At 39.8% G+C, this 22659-nt stretch overlaps 1 protein-coding gene across 8 annotated transcripts in view; it reads left to right on the plus strand.

The window, feature by feature from the left end:
- The window catches only part of PDS5B (PDS5 cohesin associated factor B), a 114311-nt gene that overhangs the window by 64080 nt on the left and 27572 nt on the right, over positions 1-22659 (plus strand). For all 8 annotated transcript variants that reach the window (XM_084843002.1, XM_084843008.1, XM_084843007.1 and 5 more), the window contains exons 13-21: positions 686-799; positions 1744-1825; positions 10858-10906; positions 13000-13139; positions 13220-13335; positions 14205-14310; positions 19984-20144; positions 21612-21735; positions 22014-22172. In XM_084843002.1, coding sequence (XP_084699128.1) covers positions 686-799; positions 1744-1825; positions 10858-10906; positions 13000-13139; positions 13220-13335; positions 14205-14310; positions 19984-20144; positions 21612-21735; positions 22014-22172 — 1051 coding nt within the window. The remainder of the gene's footprint in view (positions 1-685; positions 800-1743; positions 1826-10857; positions 10907-12999; positions 13140-13219; positions 13336-14204; positions 14311-19983; positions 20145-21611; positions 21736-22013; positions 22173-22659) is intronic.

Genomic DNA, 22659 nt, shown 5'->3' on the forward strand with positions numbered 1-22659 from the left:
CCTGGGATCAGAAACATGGTTCCCATGGGCAGTAGTACACCCCTGGATACCTGCCAAGGCACCCGACTTCTGATTGTTTTTAAAATGTGTTTTTCAATGTCTTCCAAGTGGCTGGGATCACTTCAAAGTGAAGCAACAGTCTCCAGCTCCTACTGTCTTATTTTTCATAAATGCCTCTGGGCCTCTTCTGTTACTATACATAGATCTTATAAACCTTTATAATAAAATATGAGTAAATTCAAACTAATTCAAACCTTTCTGTCCATATGTAAGTATAAATTTGGTAGGATATACATAATCTTCTTTGATGAGTTTCTGCTGGGGTTTAAAAACTTGGCTGTTCAAGCGGGCATTTGGGGTGGGTTAGGGTTTTTTAAAGCAGTGTTGTTTTGTTACGTTTTTGTTGTTGTTCAGTTGATTATGTACATTTGTTATTAGTATTGTATGCCACCTAGAGTGGCCAGGTAGCCAGCCAGATGGGCGGCTAATAAATAAAATAAATAAATAAATAATAAAATTCTGTAGCCTTTCATTGATTTTAACATTTTATAAATGTATTTGACTTATTTATATCAGTTTATTGTAAATCTGTTTTATGTAATGAATTATGAGCTGATTTTGAGAAATTTACCTTTTAATCTTGCTGTTTTATAAACTAGCTTATTATTGATTATCTCTTTCTTAGACTGCTGGTGGAACGCATCTTTGCTCAGTATATGGTTCCTCACAATTTGGAAACAAATGAAAGAATGAAATGCTTGTACTATCTTTATGCAACCCTGGATTCAAATGCTGTTAAGTACGTTTCATACGACAAACGTGGATCTAATGTAATTTCTGCCATGGTAATAGTGAATAATAGTCGAATAATAATAATACTATAATAGTATAGTCGATAATAGTGAAGGAGAATTTATGCTTGAATTTTGATAAGATGTCTATTAGAATTCTGTACAGATATCAATTCTAGTAAATTTTGCCAAAGTTGGTTTAACTTTGTGAAATCACCTTTGCAGGTAGCCATTGTTACATCTGCACCAGACTGTTGTGACTTTGAAATAGGAATTGCTAATTTCAAAGAATCAGCGTTAGAGGCAACATTTCAGGCCATCTATTCCAACCATCTCTTCAATGCAGGAACTCCAGAGCTAGATAGCTGTCCAGCTTCTGCTTGAAGATAATTGGAAACTATGGTTTTATTAATGCAGCCTACAGTTGCATTAGCCTTTTTTACAGCTGTATTTCAAGAGCTTTGGCTATTGGATGGTATAGAATTGTAATAAATGAAGTGAATGAATTACTGATTCATGGTCTGCCTATGATTGCACTCCTAAGATCCTTTTCACATGTACTACTCTTACAAATCCTTATGATCGTATTATTATCTCGCCTCATTTAACTAGTTTGCTACCCTAAATATGGAGAACGTCATGAAATATTATGCTGAAATCAGGATAAATTTATTAACATGGATGTATTTGATTGGTAATCTAGAACAGCGGGTCTGTAGGTCCTTTACACTGACTGTATAACGTTGTAATTTTACTTTTATTATAAAGCTGAGTTTGCTATCATAACTATTTAAAGTTTTGTGTAAGTTTTTCAGCAGAAGATCTCTGGTTAATTAGGTCTTGGAGGCTCCTGGCTGGCTGAGTTATTTCTTGGGAGTCTGGGATACAATTTAGCATGTTGCAATGACAATTGCTATATCAGTGATTTCTTACTTTATTTTTTAACTATCAGGGCATTGAACGAAATGTGGAAATGTCAAAATCTTTTGCGGCACCAGGTAAAGGATTTGGTTGACTTAATCAAGCAACCGAAAGTAAGTTTATTTCCTCAATATACATAGCAAATATATTTAATTCTTGTGGAAAGCCCAGTATTAAACTACTGTCTAAAACTGGCATCCTGTTTAAAAACTGTAAAAAGAAAGAAAAGAAAAAGTAGATAAAGAAAAATCTAAATTAGACCATTTAACAATTGTGCTTTCCAAATGTTAATAAATATTACATTATCCTGACAAAATGGTTACCATAAGAGATTAGGGTATTCTAGGAAATAACAGGCAATTAAAAAAACACATTTTATTGCTTTTCATAAGAGTAACGATAATGAAAGGAAAAGATTAAAAAAATGAACAGGCCTGTAAACAAATGAGGGAATAGTAACACAAGAAAAGTAATGATGAAGGTATGAGTATGGCAGTAGAATAATAAAGATAGAATTAGAATTAGAAAATATAGAATTATTCTGGAGCAGCCATGAAATTTGTAAAAAGCAAATAAAATTGACTGTTGGCAGCCATTTTATACTTTATGGTATATCTTAACATTTGAACGTTTTTATATTAAATTTCACAAATATGTGTTTGGTAACGTTTTAGCAAATTAGTAGGAGCAAGAGAGGTACAGAGATAGTTTAAATTAATGAATTGATCCTAAAACCTTTCAGTAAAAGACACCCCCATTTAACATGAGACAAAATAACCATACACTTATTATATGAAACTCAGATTTGTGTAGCAGTTCCAGTTAGACTAGGACCAGGGAGATCCAGATTCAAATCCTGATTCATCCATGAAGCTTACTAAAGGCGCAATCCTATCGGGGTAGGTGGCCACCTCCGAACTCAGAGGCGGCCGCCTATCCAATGCAGGGCAGGAGAAGCATGGAGGGGATTGTCCCCTCCGCGCTTCAGCCACCCTGCTTTTATGGCTAGACAGCCAATTTCTGCTGTGTAGCCGTGGGACCTCGGAGTGCAGGAAGCAGGAGCTAGATGACACATAGGATGTGTTGTACTGGCATTTCCGACTTCCCTGCCCTGACATGCCCCCATGAACTTCCCGTTTCTGCCTCTCCGCACTTCTTTTCCAAGTGTGGGACTATTCTGCACTGCCTACGAGGCAGCACGGGACAGGGTGGAGGTTGGTTCTCAGGGAACCAACCTTGGAGCGCAGGCTCCGAGATCAGTTCCCGGGAACTGATTTAATTATCAGTTATCGAATCAATATTATCAAATCAATTAATTTTTGATCTGAGACTTGCATTGCAAAATCCAGAGAAGTACACAGTCCAAAGGAAGAACTGTGTTCTGATCTGCATATTTGTCTGGGATATGCAAATTAGGTCAGTTTGCTTAAAAATGCAGACCAGACAAAATTATCCCCCATCCATATCACAAAGTCAGTGCTTTGCAACACATGGTTAATGTGACTATTGCATTCACTTGGGAGTTCCAGGTCATGAATGCATAATTAGAATAAGCAAGTTTCCTGCCAAAACCCCCACCTTCCACCTTGCTATTTATTAGAGCTGTGCAAGGACCCCCCTCCCCCAATCCCCCAATCCGACTCGGTTTGTGGCTTCTAAGGCAGACCCAATTCGACTCAGGCAGATTTGCCTCCCCCCCCCCCCCCCGACCTGACTCGGCCCCAAACCTGAAGCAGGATTCGGATGTCGAACCCTGCCTTGGGTCCCCCCTGACGCTGCCGCGCAAACACCGCCGCTTCCACCATCATTGTCTTCACTGGCTAGACAGCCTGTCCTATGGCTGTCTAGCCACTGACTGGCGGCCATAGGATTGCACCCTAAGTGAACTTGGACAAGTTACTGTTGCTCAACTGAAATTACCTCACACGATAGTTGTGAGGATAAAATGTGTGTGGGTGGGAGGGGGGAAGAACCCTGTGTTCCTTGGAGGAAGGGCAATATAAAAATGGAGGGAGTAAATAAATATGAAATTAAGAAATGATCGCCTATTGTAAAGGCTTCTTACAAATCAGTAGAGTTTTAAAAGCAAGGAATTTAAATAGAAGGAACACATTTTCATTCTTATACACAGCAGTCTTACCCAACCTGTTGCCCACCAGATGTGTTCGACTGCAATGTGTTCGACTGGCCATATTGTCTAGGAATGATGGAGCTGCAATCCAACACATCTGGTTGAGGAAGACTGATACACGTTTGATACATTAGGGGATGCTGAGGTAGGCTTCAATTGAAAATTTTAACAGAATTTGCTTACGTGGTAGCTGGCTCCTGAGTGGGTACACACATATCCTACAAGTCCGTCTTGTATGTTAAAGAAATATGCATCCTTTCCGAAGTTCTGAACCCTTTTTATTGAAAAAGCTCCCTCTTGTGGTTCTGAGGCTTTTTGGTTTTCCTGCCTAACTTTAATAAAGATGCCTTTAACACCCAGAAAGGCAAAAAGTTCAATTTCAGGTCCTTTCAACACTCCTTAATAACCCAAATATTGTGTTGGATCTGTGGTTCCCTCTTAGCTCTTCCTAAGTAATGTCTTTGCTTGGTTTCTTTCTTTCTCAGGCCCAAGCTTTTAATTTTTTATTCTGATGCCTTCAGCGATAGGAATATCACTTATAAAAGGCTTTAGTTTTATCATTATGGCTACAAATCTGCACCTCCTGGTGGGGATAGTAGTTCTGTAATGCTTCCTAGGTTTTTTCGTTGTCACTTTTATGGACAGGTGAGCTAGCTGCTGGTGGTTCTTAAAGTATTGATTTTTTTCTTCATAAAAATTTCTCTGCGCAGGTCCAGATCTTGCCTCACATGCAAAGAGTTTAATGTCTATAGATAAGTTTTAAAAATCCAAGAAGTCCAAAGAAACTTAGGGAATAAGGGGAAGAGTGGGAACAATAGAAACATATAAAATTTCCTCTTTCTCCCAACACTAAAATGTGGGGTCACCCAATGAAATTGATACACAGTAGATTTAGGACAGATATATACCCCTATATATGCCTGCCCAAGGATTGAGATCTGTTGGAGGAGCCCTCCTCTGCGTTCCACCAGGGCAAGACATACACTACAGTGGGATGTGGGATAGAGCTTTTTTTTTCTGTGGCACCCCAGTTGTGGAATGACCTCCCCTTGGAGGCCCAATTGACACAGACACTGGTTTCATTTCAGCGCCAAGTTAAAACATGGCTTTTTACCAAAGCCTTTGAAGGCTAATTGGATTCCCTGAGTTTGTACACTGATTTAACTGTTTTTGATTTTAAATTGGTATTAGCTAGCTTAATGATTTAATATGTTTTTAGCTATTTAAATAATGTATTGTTTTACACTGTTTAAATTGATTTTATCTGTATGCCACCCTGAGATACAGGGCAGGATACAAATATTTTAAATAAATAAATAAATTTTACACAACATATAATTAATGTGATTTGGTGTCACAAGATGTGGTGATAGCCACTGTTCTACATTACTTTATTTTATTTACTATATTTATGTAAGGCCACCCAATAACATTGTTCTCTGGTGGCTTACAGTATACATTTAGAAATACAACTGAAAGTACAAAATAATAAAATAACAATTGGCAGCATAAACATTCCCAACAGAGAAGAATAAAAGCAAGTAATTCAGGAATGCACAACACAGAATGCTAAAATCATGGATTGTTTAAATACTGGGAGAAAAATAAATCTTTACCTGGTGCTGAAATGACCATAAAGGAGGTGCCAGGCACCAGGGGAATGAATTCCACAACCAGGGTATCACCACCTGGAAGGCCCTGTCCCTTTTAGCCACCTACCTCACTTCACTTGGCGGGAGCAGCTCCTAGACCTCATCCAGTCCATTACACGCCCAGTGATTTAGGTCACCCACATCCTAACTTGAATTAGATAAAAAGTGAGAGGAAACTCGATGTAATCTGCATATTCCAAATCTCTGGAAAACCGCTCCCAGCACTTTCATGTAGAGGTTAAACATCATCGAATGGAGAATAAACCTCAAAGCAAAGCAGCTATGGGATTTGGCAGTGCTCCCCTAGCAGCACCCTCTGGAGGAATGAACCATCCAAATAAAAGCAGAACCACTGCCAAACACTTGATTTGGACGTCTTGTCATGAAGGATACAATGGTCGATGGTATCTAAAACTATTGAGAGGAGTTCAGGAGTTACACAGCTTTCTTGTAAATAGTAAGTGGAAGTGAGAGGTAGAGCTGTGTGTCATCTGCCTACTGATGATGACACATGGGCCCAAGCCCACCCCAGCAAGACTAGCCAGAAGAATACCATGGTCAGTAGTATCAAAGGCTGCTGAAAAGTCCAGGAGAACCAATAAGGTTACACTCCCCTTATCCATACCCAGGTGAAAGTCACTCATGAGTACAGCCAAGACTGTTTCCATCCCATAACAAGGCTGGAAGCCAGATTGGAACAGATCTAAATAACCAGTTGCATCTAAAACCTGCTGGAGTTAATACCAAGTAGTGGCAGATGCTAGCAATCTTATCCTTGAAATATCTTGCAAATATGACACACCAAGCTATGGAGAATTCCCACCAAATCTCACACTTGGCCAGATTGCAAATCTCACATTTGGCCAGATTAAACAACCTGGAAAAGCACCATTGGATGACACTAAGAGGATGCAGTGAAAGTGGGGAAAAAAACACTTATTTGCCACCTTCACCACCGCAGAGTAGGCTCAATAGTGGATTCTAACTTACGTTTGGTCGCACTTGTCATGAGTTTTTCTCCACCTCCTTTCCAGCCATCTACCTGCTTCATTGCCCTCAGCTCAGGTATATGCCAATGAGGTTTTGCTCAGCAGGAGAAGGTGCTGGGTGCAATCATGGCAACTGCTCAAGTCATCCCTCCATTCCAGAGAGTAACTAGGACTTTGACAGGATACCAGCTGAAAAATCCCCCAAAGCCCTCATGAATCTGTTGGAATCCATTATCCCCTGGGAGCAGACCTAAAATGGTCTATTAAAATATAGGTTCCCCATCCTTGAAGAGTGGAAAAGCCACTGAAAGCATAAATCTCAACAGAAAGTAATTGACCATGATTTTCTTATTTTATAAATGGTATTATTTATAAAATAAAATCCCTCACTATCAGATCACCATCCTTCTGCTAGGCTGAGAATATCAATTCCAGAATACATCCTGATATATGTGCTGGAGTGATGTCAGCTCAGTGGTTATCATGGTGGCTATGCCATTTTGGGCCACCCCAGACAAAGTATCTTCTGCATAGCTGTTTAAATTTCCCCAGGAGAATCATCCTGGAAGTTTCCAGTGCTAACTCAGAGACCACCTCTGTCAGCAAAGGCAGGGAGACTGCACGCTTGTAGGCTGGCAGTACCCTAGCAGAATTCCCAATCTGTCCTAGTTATTTTTATTTACTTATTTATTTCATTATTTTTTTCTTTATTTCATTTCTGTACCACCCACCAGCCGAAGCTGTCTGGGCGGTTTACAAAAATCACCAAGTACTGTTCTAGATTGATACCCAAACAGACAGGATGCCTGGAGAGGGAGTTGTAACTCCTATAGACTCTTAAAAGGGGTTAGACAAATTCATATATTAGTCTACTAGTGCAATTAGCCATGATAGCTATATGGAACCTCCAGGTTAAGGCAGTAAGCATACTATTGAAGTAAGGGGGTGGGGGGGACAGCAGAAGTCTATTGCCATCATGCCCTGTTTCTAGGTTTGTTGATGTATCTAAGTGGCTACTATTGGAAACAGGTGGATTCAATGGACTTTTGGTCTGAACCAGTCAGGCTGCTTTTATGTGGGAGAAGTTTTGTCTGAAGAATATTTAACTATGACCTGGTTTAGACATCATGGCTACCTGTGGGTTAAACAACCCATAATTAGTCATGGCTACGCTGGAGTGAGCTAGCACACTGCCTCCCATATGCTCATTGCTTCTGCTTTACATCTGGCTTTATAAACAACCCAGGAATGCCCCATTTGTGGATTGTTGTAATGATGTAAGAACCTGGCACTCCGGGTTGTGTAGGGTTAAACAACCCAGAGTTTTAACTCCGCAATCACCCATGGTTTGTTGTTGGATTAAAACTCTGGGTTGTTTAATGCTAAACAACCCAGAATGATGGATTTCCTTGGGTGTTCCTGGGTTGTTTACAAAGCTGGACGTAATGTGGAACAGATGAGCATGCAGGAGGCAGTGCACTCGCTCGCTCTTGCTGTATTCTGGCTATTTGTGGGTTGAACAACCCATGAATTACCTTTACATGCTAATCAGATCTGTGTGTTGAGTAAAGGGCTCACAGTAAGATAAAATGAGAACTTTTTTCTCAAGTCCTTTTGATAATGTTAGCTATTGAAGCAGCTACTGGGGTACTATCAACATAACCTTTATTATTATATTTCATTCTTGGGTGAAGTGATAGCATGAGTTCAGGCATTCCTGAGGGAACAATTGGCCTGCCATTAGCTTTCTTTGCACCTAAGTGGATCTCATGTGAACCAGTCCTTAGTTCAAAACACCCAAGATGATGGCAAGGGTTTAGCACTTTAGTACATGGGAAAATATATAGATATTTATATAAATTTGGATGCTTAAATGTTAGGTAGGTGGATGGGTGTTATGTGCAGTTTATACGTTCTTTGCCTCAAATTTAAGAGAGTTGCTATAGTTTCATTATTGCTTTGTCTCAACCTAAGACATTTTCCTTGATTCTGAGACCAACAAAAGGCATTATGTAGAATAATTTCCCCTTGTTTTTCCATAGTTTCTCTGATATGGGGAACTATCAGAGCTTTTTAGAAATGTCAGGAATGTTTGATGCCCATCACCGTATTAAGGTAGCAGAATTGCAGTTGTAATGGCAACTCAGAAGGAACATGTGATCATAGAGTTGTATATCTAAATAAGTGATCTGTGAAAGGGCTTTTAAAGCAGATTATGCAGAATTCTGACAGGTAATCAGTGCCTTATGTTGCATGGCTTTTCTGATAAGAAATAGAGCTTAATTCCAAGAAATTGCCTCATTTGTGTTTAATCCTCTGGAAGACTTTGTGGAAAAAACCTAACAGACTCCAAGAGCAGTGTTGGATTTCATTCCCTCTTAATGATAAGTTTGAATTAGTAGAGCTGTTTTGCGGGCTCAACTGTGTTCCAGTACTTTTAACAATTGCATTAGAAATATTATCTCTCCTCCTCTTGCAGTTGGCTGAAAACTGTAAGCAGTAGAATATATCACTGGCAGTTTTAAAATTGGTAACTTGGAGAAAATTTATATGTATTGCTGGACGAAGGGATGGTAAAAGAAATAATTCCTGGCAAATTTCTGGTATCAATCACATAAGCTAAAATTTATATTTATTTCTACTTGTTGACTTTTTAAAATAGTCGTTCCAATACCCCCACTATATCAACGAGGCCTCAACCTTGACTAATGTACCCGTTCCTGACATGCTATTAATATTTTCTCTGATTGTAGGCAAATTTTGATGTAATTAGCATGGAGAGCTGGTATTGATGGCCTGTTCCTGCATTTAGATAAGAGAAAATGGACATAAAGTCATGTCATTTTGTATATCTGTGGGAAGAATGAGAACAGCCAATGTATTATTATGAAGATGGTAACTGTGTTGTGTACTGAAATGACACTATCAAATGGCATAGTCAAGTAATGTTTCTGTAAATTAGCTTATTTTTTGAGATGAAAATTCAAAATGTGTATGGAATTAAGGGTGCAATCCTATGGCAGCTAGACAGCGGCCAGATGGCCATAGGGTTTTTCGGTTTTCAGGAACCGACTTTGGAGCCAGTGCTTGAGGTTAGTTCCCAGAAAACTGCTTCCTCCCCTGCCACCTTGTAGGAGGTACGTTTCATCCCTGGCTCTGTGCTCAGAGGAGCAGCATAGAGTGGAGGAAAAGGAGGTGTTCCTGGGGGCGGGGGCAGCAGACACGCTGGTATGACACTTCCTATGTGCTGTCTGCCCCCCCCCCCCCCGCTCCAGGCCAATTGGCCATCAAGCCGCAAATGCCTGCCCTGCATTGGATAGTCAGTTGCCTACGAATTTGGAGGCTGCCGGCCCTAAGTTACTCAAAGAGGGCTGGTCCTTAGTATTTATTTTTGAATTATTCTTTTTTCTTTCCTGTAGTTGATTTTTCATATTTAGAATACAATACGTTTGCTACTGTTATTTTTTATATTATGAATACATATATTTTTAAAGGGAACAACTTCCAGCAGTAAGTGAACCAACAGTACTGTTGGCTGAAATCAAGTGAGCTCTAGTAAAGATTAAGGGTGGCTATTATGGTTCCTATTAGCTGCCTACTAAGCACTAGATACCTCTGTATCTCATAAACACTAATACCAATGTTTGGGGGTATTTGGTAGATTTGCACAATCTTGTTACTCTTGTGAAATCTATTACAAGTTTTAATAAAAAATATTTTTTGCAATTAATTAGTTAAACCTTGATCTCTTAATCGTTTTTTTAATGTTTGGTTTTGATGATGGCCGCAATACCAAAATGCCGTTCATGTGAGAGAACTCTGACTCGGATCGCACGTCACAACAACCCATGGTTTGTTAAACAGTGCTTTGCTGTGAATCAAACAAGAATGAGTGAGCGTGCTGATTCTCACTGCTTAATTGTTCCTTCTGCAACTGGGTGGAGCTCAACAACCCAGGGATACTCCGTATCCTGAAATATGTATTTCTGTTCACATTGTATCATAAAATATGTTTTTGTTCACATTATATCCTAAAATACACACTTTTGTACTCATTTTAACTTTAACTTAAAATATAGATTTTAGTACACATTTGATATGTTTTGTGAACTGAGAACTGTATCTTAAAATTTTAGTGTTAAAGTGTTAAACCTAAAGGATAACTGTTTTGATTCATGTAGGAGTCTGGGAAGTGCAAATCAGGTTGGTTCCTTGAAAATATGGACTGCATGAAATTCTCATCTGTATAAGTGTTATATGTAAATTAATTGGAATGATCTTACCTATTGCTGAAATAATGGTGTATTGTGTAGCATTATATATTATATTGTAAAGACTTGACACTGAAATGTTTTTTTTCTCTTAATTTCCAGACAGATGCCAGTAGTAAAGCTATATTTTCAAAAGTGATGGTAATAACAAGTAAGTTTTTTTAAAATAGTTTTAAAGTTTAATACTTGAGAAAATACTGCTTCCTTGTTAACTTTTTAGCACTGAACTGTTGATTCAAGCACTTCCTAACTCTGAAGGAGTGTCATGGTAGTGAATTTTGAAATGAACTAGAACAAGTTGCATGAAAAAATATTGTTCTGGGCCAGAGCCTAAGCACTAATATAGTTACAGTTGATTGGTTTGAAAGCTGACCTGGAAGGTAGGATAAATCCTTTTCCAGAATCTGTGTCCTTATGTATTAGCTACATTGTATGAAATCTATAAAAGATTTCATCCAGTATTGTGTTCCATACATGGGTTTTCAGAATGGTGCTTCTTCTGATATGATAACCTGTTATATACACATTCCCCTGATAGAGTCCATTGGTTAATAGAAGCAGGGAATTCATTCTATCAGTTACCATTTGGTTACGGGAGTAAGTGTTGGTGAGGGCTCAGGCTGTAACATTTAGTACTTTTATTACTTTTATGGTGGCTAATTCATATGCTACCACCTGCCAAGAGCCTCTGCAGTGATTTAAAAATCTAAATAAAATATCTCACACAATTCATGCAGTCTACTGGTATCAAACATTTCTTGCCCTAAGTTGTCCTATAAGTTATTTTTCAAATTATGGGGAAGAATTGTGCTGAATATCCAGCTCTGTTTTAATATTTATTACTTGGGGTTAGATCCTGAGTACTATGAGCAGAAGTAAGCTCATGGAAGAAGGCTTACCCATCTCTTCTCCCCACTGCAGCCTCACCGGAGGGTTGCAGGACCTTCTGATCAGTATGGGAGGTTGCACAGAGGACTATAGCACGAAAGGGGAATTGCCCAAAATTGAGTGGAGGCACCTTACAGGAATCTGCTTCTCCACCACCAGCCCCTTGTACCAAAGCCCATACTCTTCTTTAGAAGGTTCTCCCCAACTTTCCAGGGGCACAGTGAGCTGCATGAGAAGGGGTAGGGAAACACCCTTTGGCAAGTTCCCTTTTTGTTTCATCCATGTCTTCATTATACCCCCTAGACTGAGGTGGGCAACTAGTGGCCCTCCAGATGTTTAGGCCTACAACTCCTATCAGCCCTCACCATTGGCTATGCTGGCTAGGGCTAATGCGAGTTGTAGGCCAAACACTTGGAAAACCATAAGTTGCCCACCTCTGACTTAAACTTTTAATAAATAGGGATGCTTCTGAGGTTCTCCCTGGATTTCTCCCTGGAGTTGGTTTTTCCCCCTGAATTACCTAGTCTTGTTTGTAGACTGGTACTGATGTATTTCCTATTCACCATTCTTCTGTGGCTGACTGGACTCTGTATAGATTGCTGTGCACCATGCACTGTTTGCTGCAGCTTTCAGGTTCTTCTCTTTATGTCCTCTTTTCATCCTCCCTGTTGATTCACAGATCAAATGAATGTTGACAAAACAGTACAAAAAAGAATCATGATGTGATGGTGCACTGGAAATGGGTGGGGAGGCAGGGTGAGCAGGAGAAACCGAAGAATCTGAAAACTGTGGCAAGCTAATTATATACCAGTTACAAAATTAATTTTAGAATTTAATTTTAGAAACCCTCAGTTAAAATGGAAGGCAAGTAGAGCAGAATGCAGAGCATAGCTATTCCACAAAGCAGTAATGAAGTGAAATGGGTGAAATTCTCTCATCCATAGTTAAAATGCATATCTAACAGTATATATCTTATATTTTTGAGTTATAGCCTTTAAGGTTAGTTTTCCTAATACTTTTTCATCAATTCATAAAACTCTTTGATTCTTATGTGGATGAAGCTCTGAAAGGTCATGGCAGCTCTGTCATATTCCATAGCTGGTAGTGGTAGTTTGCCATTACTTTCAGCTCAGGGAATTATTCTTGGGCTTATGAAGGTGAACTTACCTAAAGATTTGTGCCTGGGTATGTCTCCAGCAGACTGTTGTTGGATCAGGATGTGCTGGGACCCATCAGTGAAGAAAGCCATCCATGGTGGAAGCTGACTGTGCTTTTTGAAAGGATTAGCTCCCCCCCTCCTTTTTTTTTTAAGTATCAAAGCTACATTGAACATAACCTTATTTTACTTCTTTGAAGGAAACTTGCCAGATCCTGGCAAAGCACAGGATTTCATGAAGAAATTCACTCAGGTTCTGGAAGATGATGACAAAATAAGGCACCAGCTAGAAACGCTTGTTAGCCCAATTTGTTCATGTAAACAAGCTGAAGGATGTGTGGTAAGAACAGATTTTAAAATACAACTGATGTTGGTTATCGAATTGTCTGTTTGTTAATATATTTACAATGAATATTGCAGCGAGAAATTACAAAGAAGTTGGGCAATCCCAAGCAGCCTACAAACCCATTCCTGGAAATGATAAAGTTCCTTCTGGAGAGGATAGCCCCTGTACACATTGATACAGAATCTATCAGGTATATATTTTCATGTTTGTATAAAAGGTTTAATATCACTGAGAAGTTTTAGTTCTTGCTCCTGATGCTTATATTTTAGCTGCTTATATCTAGGACTGAGATGAAAATTGCCATATTTAAATCTTTGCCAGTTTTCTTTAGAGGGAGATATGAATTCAGGCAATTTTGGAGGCCAAACATTCACAGTGTTTCATTGGAGATGGGGTGATTGTGATGCTGGCAGTGGCAGCTTCTAATTTTCTTGTCCAGAGTGAAGGTGAGAAGAGGTTTTGTTTCCACCACTGCTACTGGTAGCAGTGAGAGAGAAGCTGTTCTGGAGAGCCGGCGGCATTCATTTCCGCACCCCAAATTCCCCAGGAATGAAGATACATATTGTGTGCATAGCATTGTTCCAGGAGCATTTGATGTGGGGAGGGGAGAATGCTTGTTTGTAACAAATGCTTGTTACAACGAATTTTTAAAAATCCAAACGTGAGAAAGATCTTAATCTTATTTCAGTGATATTTGCTTATAGCATGAAATAATGTAAAATACTACCTTACATTTATTTTTTATGATTAAAGACACTTGCGAATAGTGTAGTATCCTGGTTTTCCATTTGGGATGTTTGCTTAGATGTGTGTCTGTAAAAAAATGTTAAAAAGCAAGAGAAAATATTCTTCATAATAGCGTAATAACACTCAGTACTGTTAATTCAGATTCAAGCAGGGCTGTTTTTAGTAGTGTAGATTTATTTACTTATTAAGAAGGCGGGGAAATTTACATCTTAAGCAAACCAAGAAGCAAAAATTATGTGCTGGTGACTAGCCATGTGAGCACTACTAGTTACAACTTATAAATGATTAATTTTGATATCTTTTCTTTGTTAGTGCCCTGATTAAACAAGTGAACAAATCTATAGATGGAACAGCAGATGATGAAGATGAAGGTGTACCTACTGATCAGGCAATCAGGGCAGGTCTTGAATTGCTTAAGGTGAAGACCCTCTTCCATTTAGTGAGAAGCACTATTGTGATAATAGTTTTATGATGTAAATTTTAAGAGATTTAAAAATATATTTAGATGAACCATCCTGTGGACCCTGTTAGCTACCAAAGCAATGGAAAGGGAAAGTGCATGACCACAGAATGCCAAACAAAAAAAGCACTCCCCAGTTCAAACTACAACAGAAAAATCCAATTACTCCATAACGTGTATTTAAAAAGTACACAAGTACAACAGAACATACATATGTGTTGCAAAAATGGACATATACATATCCAATATATAAAGTGCTGTGACTTGTAATATCCAATATACAAAGTACTGTAACTGTAGTCAAAGTGCAGGTTGGTATCTCTGTTTTGAAGTCTTCAGTGAGAAAAGGCTATCAAGACAAAAGTAGCCAATAGGACTCGGCACAAAAGATTGCAGGTAACACCAAACGTGTACAACAGTCAATATTATATAAACACTTACACTCACATACTGTATTGTCCAGCAGTGATCATACAAATTGTCTGAATTACATACAGTCACAAAAGTCCTATAGCACAAAAATCATAAACCATTTTTACATAACTCTGTTAGCTAAGCATTATAGTAAATAACTTCAGCTTAGGTGATGATTAAGAGGGTGACTTCTGAAGGGGGAAACCTGAAGTGGTTCCCTTGTCATAGTCAGATCATTATCTGGTTAGATTTAGATTTGCAGCAGGCTCTAGCCTCTTCACGGGGAGTGGAACCTATTAGAATGGTCTCCTAGAGCAGGGGGAGGCAACCTGGTGCCCTGCAAGTGTTCTGGACTTGTTGTTCAGTCGTTCAGTTGTGTCCGACTCTTCGTGACCCCATGGACCATAGCACGCCAGGCCTTCCTGTCCTGCGCTCTCTCCCGGAGCGTGCTCAAGTTCATACTCATTGCATCGGTGATGCTATCTAGCCATCTCATCCTCTGCCGTCCCCTTCTCCTTTTGCCTTCAGTCTTTCCCAGCATCAGGGTCTTTTCCAGAGAGTTTTCTCTTCGCATTAGGTGGCCAAAATATTTGAGCTTCAGCTTCAGTATCTGTTCTTCCAATGAGCAGTCAGGGTTGATTTCCTTTAGGATGGACTGATTTGACCTCCTTGCAGTCCAGGGGACTCGTAAAGAGTCTTTACTTGGGGTGAGTTCATACCGTCATATATGTGTGTGATGGCTTTGTGAGATGGGTTGAGATTTGCAATATGGATGTACCAAGAACAGATCTGCGAGCGGTATATCCACAATAGGTCCCAGATCTGTGTCTATGAAAGGGGTAGACACTTGCACTATCCCATTACACTAGAACTGTACCACAAATAACAGCAGCAAGGATGGCAAAGTCACTTTTGCTTGTAGCCTCAGTAATCCAGGCTGGCTGCCAGCAGAATGGAATGTGAGCAGAGGGAACCTAGGGCAAGCCATATAAAGTTCCTGTACTCTGCTGCTGCTCCATGTCACATTCATACCCCTTAATACCTTACACCTAGTATAGTTAAGAGTCCAGCTTATTAGAGATCGCCTACACCAGCTGGGAGCACATTAATAATACCATCTTTCCAGCAAGTTATGGCATCAAAGCAGCACCAGCCCTACCATTAGGCAGAAGATGCTAAGGGCCAGGGAATGGTGGCGAGTTGCGGGAGGACAGGGTTTGTGTGCCACTCAGCCTGCCCTGCGCCCTGTAAGCTAGCCTTCTGCCCTCAGGTGTGGTGGAAGACATTGTTCCATTGCCAATGTTGATGTGAGATTCAGCTGCCAGTCTAGTCAGCTTCTGGACATGGACTGGGAGCTGCCATCTTGCCCTTTGCTTCAGGCAGCAAATGTCTTGGGCTGGCCCTCCCTCAAATGCATGAAAAGGACTGCTCCACAACTGTGAAATGTCCTTAACCTGGAAGCTCTCAAAAGACCGCACCAAAGCCTCTTTTGGAGCCCCTATAATACCTCCCCACCACACCCACTTTTTCTAGCAGCACTTTAGTCAGGGGTATGTATTTGTCATGCACTACCTATTTCATTTATTTGAACAAGACATGTTTATATACTGTAACTTAACTGAAACCTTTGGGATCAAGTAGGATAAACAAAAACAAAAAAAACCCTAAAGGAACACATAACATTTAAAAATGGCACAGAAACAAGAAACCAGAAGAGATGTTTAATGGAAATATTAAAATAAAAGCTGATTATGAAAAGGGAAAACCCACTGAAGATGGAGTGTAATCTTTGCGGTAACGTTTGCTTCAGGCATCCTCTTTCCATGTTCACCTCCACTGACTATGGAAGCGTACACATGCTAAGTGCAGCAGCCCATGCTGAACTCAGACCAGGGAGAGTGAAATTCAATATCCTGCTCAGTCATGAGGCTGAAGGAGCGGCCTCATGCCAGCCTCACAGGCCTGAAATGAAGATAAAATGGCAGAGAGGACAATGTGTGCTACCCAGTGCTCCTTGGAAGAAGGGTGGGATAAAAAAATGTAATAAGAAATCAGTTGAATTATTCACTAATCTTTCTTTCTATATAAGACGTGGAATGAACAGCAGAAGCAGTTGTTCAGTCATTCAGTCGTGTCCGACTCTTCGTGACCCCATGGACCATAGCACGCCAGGCCTTCCTGTCCTGCGCTCTCTCCCGGAGCGTGCTCAAGTTCATATTCATTGCATCCGTGATGCTATCTAGCCATCTCATCCTCTGCCGTCCCCTTCTCCTTTTGCCTTCAGTCTTTCCCAGCATCAGGGTCTTTTCCAGGGAGTTTTCTCTTCGCATTAGGTGGCCAAAATATTGGAGCTTCAGCTTCAGTATCTGTCCTTCCAATGAGCACTCAGGGTTGATTTCCTTTAGGATGGACTGATTTGACCTCCTTGCAGTCCAGGGGACTCGTAAGAGTCTTCTCCAGCACCACAGTTCGAAAGCATCAATTCTTCGGCGCTCAGCCTTCCTTATAGTCCAGCTCTCACAGCCATACATTACTACTGGGAAAACCATAGCTTTGATTATACAAACCTTTGTCGGCAAGGTGATGTCTCTGCTTCTGACTATGCTGTCTAGGTTTGCCATAGCTTTCCTCCCAAGGAGCAAGCGTCTTTTAATTTCATGGCTACAGTCACCGTCTGCGGTGATCTTGGAGCCCAAGAAAGTAAAATCTGTCACTGCTTCCATTTCTTCCCCTTCTATATGCCAGGAAGTGATGGGGCCAGATGCCATGATCTTCGTTTTTTTAATGTTGAGTTTCAGACCAGCTTTTGCACTCTCCTCTTTCACCCTCAACAAGAGGCTCTTGAGATCCTCTTCGCTTTCTGCCATTAGGGTGGTATCGTCTGCATATCGGAGGTTGTTGATAATTCTCCCGGCAATCTTAATTCCGACCTCTGATTCATCCAACCCGGCATTTCTCATGATGTACTCTGCATATAAGTTAAATAAGCAGGGTGACAATATGCAGCCTTGTCGTACTCCTTTCCCAATTTTGAACCAATCGGTTGTTCCATCTCTGGTTCTTACTGTTGCTTCTTGACCCTCGTACAGGTTTCTCAGGAGACAGGTAAGGTGGTCTGGTACTCCCATCTCTTGCAGAATTTGCCACAGTTTGTTGTGATCCACACAAAGGCTTTAGAGTAGTCAATGAAGCAGAAATAGACATTTTTCTGGAATTCTCTTGCTTGATGCAGCGAATGTTGGCGATTTGATCTCTAGTTCCTCTGCCTCTTCGAAACCCAGCTTGTACTTCCGGTAGTTCTCGGTTCGCATACTGCTGAAGCCTAGCTTGTAGGATTTTGAGCATCACCTTGCTGGCATGTGAAATGAGCGCAATTGTGCGGTAGTTTGAACACTCTTTGGCATTGCCCTTCTTTGGAATTGGAATGTAAACTGACCTTTTCCAGTCTTGCGGCCACTGTTGAGTGTTCCAAATTTGTTGGCATATTGAGTGCAGCACTTTAACAGCATCATCTTTTAGGATTTTAAATAGCTCAGCTGGAATACTGTCATCTCTGCTAGCTTTGTTGTTAGTAATGCTTCCTAAGGTCCATTTGACTTCACTCTCGAGGATGTCCGGCTCAAGTTCAGTGACCGCACTCTCATGGCTATCAGGGACATTCAGATCTTTCCTGTATAGTTCTTCTGTGTATTCTTTCCACCTCTTCTTAATCTCATCTGCTTCTGTTAGGTCCCTGCCTTCTTTGTCCTTTATCATGCCCGTCTTTGCACAAAACGTTCCCTTGAGATCTCCGATTTTCTTGAAGAGATCTCTAGTCTTTCCCATTCTGTTGTTTTCCTCGATTTCTTTGCGTTGTTCATTTAAGAAGGCCTTCTTGTCTGTCCTTGCTATTCTCTGGAACTCTGCATTCAGTTGGATATATCTTCCCCTTTCTCCCTTGCTTTTCGCTACAGCTCCCATAATCTCTGAGCATTGGCTGTGCTGGTTGGGGCTGATGTGAGCAGCAGTCCAAAACATCTGGAATGCACAAGAGGCCTCAGTTGTTTTCCTGATGTGTGTCAAGGATTTTCTGGCTAGAACACAAAGGATAGCTAGAACACAAATTATTGGGGCCAAATATGACCAAATGCAAGAAAGAGCACATATAAGAACCAACTCTGTGGCAATGAAATCTTACTTCACCAACAATATCATGTTTTCTCAGTGTTGACTAGCGATGAGAAAGAAGTCTTGTAGAATCTGGCCAGTGGGGTTATAGAATAGAACTCTTGGATTTCTGTTGTGATGAATTTGTTGAGCACTTTATAGATAAAATCACTTTCATCCATTCCAACTTGGCTGCTTGGATGCAAAATCAATCCAGTTGTCACTAGGGCTTGACAACTGGATTGATTTTGCTTCCAAAAAAACCAGGTGTCAGTTTTCTTTGGATACCTTTTAATTTGTTGTCTCTTGGGCTATTATGCATGAGCTGGAGAGAGCAGGCATGCTGTCTATGGGTTAACCACTGGGTTATTTATCCCCTAAATGACTCAGCACTCAGGGTTCACACATCACTCTCAATGACCTATGAACAGGCCAGTCGTAGGTTGTTGAGTAAAAGCTGAAATGGCAGGTGCACAAAAGGCAGTCTCCCTCTCATCCCTGACAGCCTGTGGGTTGTTTAACCCACGGGCTGTTGTTACATGTGAAGCAGGACTATAATTCTGTGATCAGTAAAACCATAGTTGGGTTGGTCTGCTGTAAACCTGATACAGTGACTGAAAAATGGAAGCTATGCTGTTTTGATTGGCTTGGTCTAAAGCGAGAAACAAACTTAACAATATTAATTAGTTCAGGGAACATGTGTAGGCTGCAGCTACTTCATAACTATAACATATTCTTGATAAGTGAAGAGCATAAGTTCTGTGTTCCAGTCCATCTTGTCATATATTCTGTGTGCATTTTAATTATACAGTTAACAGCTTTTGTTATAATTTGGATTGCTGCCATTGGATACAAGTTGGCATACAGTGGGTTTTTCTTTTTTTTACTGGAGATTTCTCTTGTTTATCTTGGTACCTTTGAAATGACTTCAGAATTGAGCTGAGCAAATACAGCAGTGTAATCTGTCTGTATGTGGTAATCTGCCTTGAGTGCCATTTTTTGGTAGAAATACGGGGTACAAATAAATGTGAGGATTAAACTTTAAAAGAGCCTTGTTACTTATTCTTGCAGGTGCTTTCGTTTACACACCCTATCTCATTCCATTCAGCTGAAACTTTTGAATCCCTTCTGGCTTGTCTGAAAATGGATGATGAAAAGGTAGCTGAAGCTGCATTGCAAATTTTCAAGAACACAGGAAGCAAAATTGAAGAGGACTTCCCACACATCCGATCGTGAGTTAAATATTGTGCTGTCAGGCATTCTTTATTAAATGACATTTTAGAAATATTGGGCAGAATTTATCTCTTTCTGTAGTCAATAATGAAATGATCGTTGATTTTTATGGGGCTGGGTTGCACCTATTGCATTTACTAAATTACAATTGTAGAGAAGTGTACAGTTACGCATATACTTTTAAAAAGAGGTAAGGAACTTTTCTTGCTTCTCTAGCCAAGGCTGAGCAGCACGACTATTTTCCCTTACAGTGGAGTGATGGTGTGTATAGTCAAGTGTAGGCATTCAGACTGTACAAGAGTAGAATCACATCCACCTGCCTTGTGCTTGCTTGCTTGCTTATTGTGCATTCAATTTAACATTTGAAAAGGACCTATGTACTTAGAGCGCAACATTCATAGACTCAGACAATGAAATATATATACTTCAGTTTTGTGGATTTACTCTCCTGTGGGCCAATTTGGACAATACCTTTCTCCGGTCTTTGTCCTATGTGTGGTAGGGAAACAAAAATGTGTCTTTCTTCCTTGCCCAGCTGGTGAATTTGTCCCATCTCAGGGATATCAGCTGGATAGCAACATGTGGATATATTTGAATAGATGTATCCAACGTACTTAGGCCCAGTGATAAATTCCAAGACTATGCTGTTGAGGCCTAAACAAATTGGATCTTAAGCATGTACACCCTATTTAAACACTGTGCGCATATGTGAATGTCCAACAGGACTGGCAGGCGGCAGACGAGACCTTGCTTCATCACCAGGCATTGGCTAAAAACAGAGAGAAGTACTATCCAGACTGGGCCTGTGAGATTTCTATAACTTTCACAATATGGTGGCTGGAGGGGTCATCTGAATCATCCATTGTTTCTTTGCTTCTCACATACTTGTGTGTGTGCGTGTAAAAATAAAGAAATAAGCTGAACTTAGGCACAGCTAGAGATAACATATCTCATTTTAACTTCTTCAACTTTTATTTTTAGCTGCCTGCAGTCTTGAGGCTTGCAATGATGGGTTTCCCATAGTCTTTAGTGGTGAGGGAAATGCTCTTCACATGCAAACTGCTTAGAATACAAAGCCTTTTGGAAAGGCAGATTATGAACTTTAATAAAAATGTTTCCTGTGTGTGTGTATGTAATTATCCCGAGAAATTGGAGATACATTTCTGAAGATCTGTGGCGTAACTTCAGACTTACAATATTTATGTATACCTATAACGTATTCAAAGAAATATGAAGGCATCACTTGTGTTTTGAGATTTTCTTTGTCTTGCCTGGCTGCCATTTCCATACAGAGAAGAGTTGTGTTTTATTACTACTGTAGATGAAAATCATGTATTTGTATTTAGCCTTCATTCAGCCCCTTTTGCAAGAAGACTAAGACATTTAATCTGCTAACAGTTGATCCATACGGACACAATTCATGTGACACATTTACACTTTTTTAAAAATTAACTTTTTACTTTTAGAGCTTTGCTTCCAGTTTTGCATCATAAAGCTAAAAAAGGACCGCCTCGTCAAGCCAAGTATGCTATTCACTGTATCCATGCAATATTTTCCAGCAAAGAAACACAATTTGCACAGATATTTGAGGTAATTAAAATGTTTTAAATGTGTAGTGCATTTATATTTGTCTGGGACCTTGTTGTAACTGTTCAGTGAAGTCTGCCAGAAAATATTTGAGTTACGAGGTGTGTTAAAATGTGTAAAATGCACTTCTTAAAGCACATTTGGATTGCGGTAGTAGATTCCATTCATTGTTTTGAACAGTTGAAAATATTTTAAAACTATTGCAATAGACTGCTAGTTAAGGTCATGTTGATCTCAACATTTACTTCCATTTATATTCAATATCTGTATTTATATTTTAGCCACTACATAAGAGTCTTGATCCAAGCAACCTTGAACATCTGATTACACCTCTGGTTTCCATTGGCCACATAGCCTTGTTGGCTCCTGATCAGTTTGCTGCCCCATTGAAATCTTTGGTGGCCACCTTTATTGTTAAAGACTTATTAATGAGTGACAGGGTAAGAAGTTTTTTTTAAAATTGTAACTTTATATTTTGTAGTAAGAATTCAAAGAGAGGAACACAGTAGTAGAAAAAATGATGTTTCTACATTAAACCCATGTTTTCTTCATATTACACAGAGAAAGGAGCTGTACAGTAGACTTTGTCAAAGTAAACTTCCCTGAATAAATAACAAAATAACTTAAACCTCCTCAAAATCAAATAAGGCAAAACAAAGTTGTAAAAGCTAAACCTTTCAAAAATAATAATTTGGCTCTCTCTCTACTCCCTCCCCTCCCTTAAACTTTTAATTAAAATACAACCAGATACATCTGGTGAATAAATTCTCTAAGCATTACAGTGTGCACACTTCAACCAATATGCAGGTGATGCACTGCGCATGATACAGCACTCCAGAAACAAAACAAATGACCACCAGTAGTGCATCTGGTTTCTGGATTTTAGCTAATGAAACACCTGCTAGACCTTGGTGCCTTCATATAAAA

This window comes from Heloderma suspectum, chromosome 3 (genome assembly GCF_057233095.1).
Source record: "Heloderma suspectum isolate Gila_16-S chromosome 3, 16-S_ref, whole genome shotgun sequence".
In the NCBI taxonomy this organism is placed as follows: domain Eukaryota; kingdom Metazoa; phylum Chordata; class Lepidosauria; order Squamata; family Helodermatidae; genus Heloderma; species Heloderma suspectum.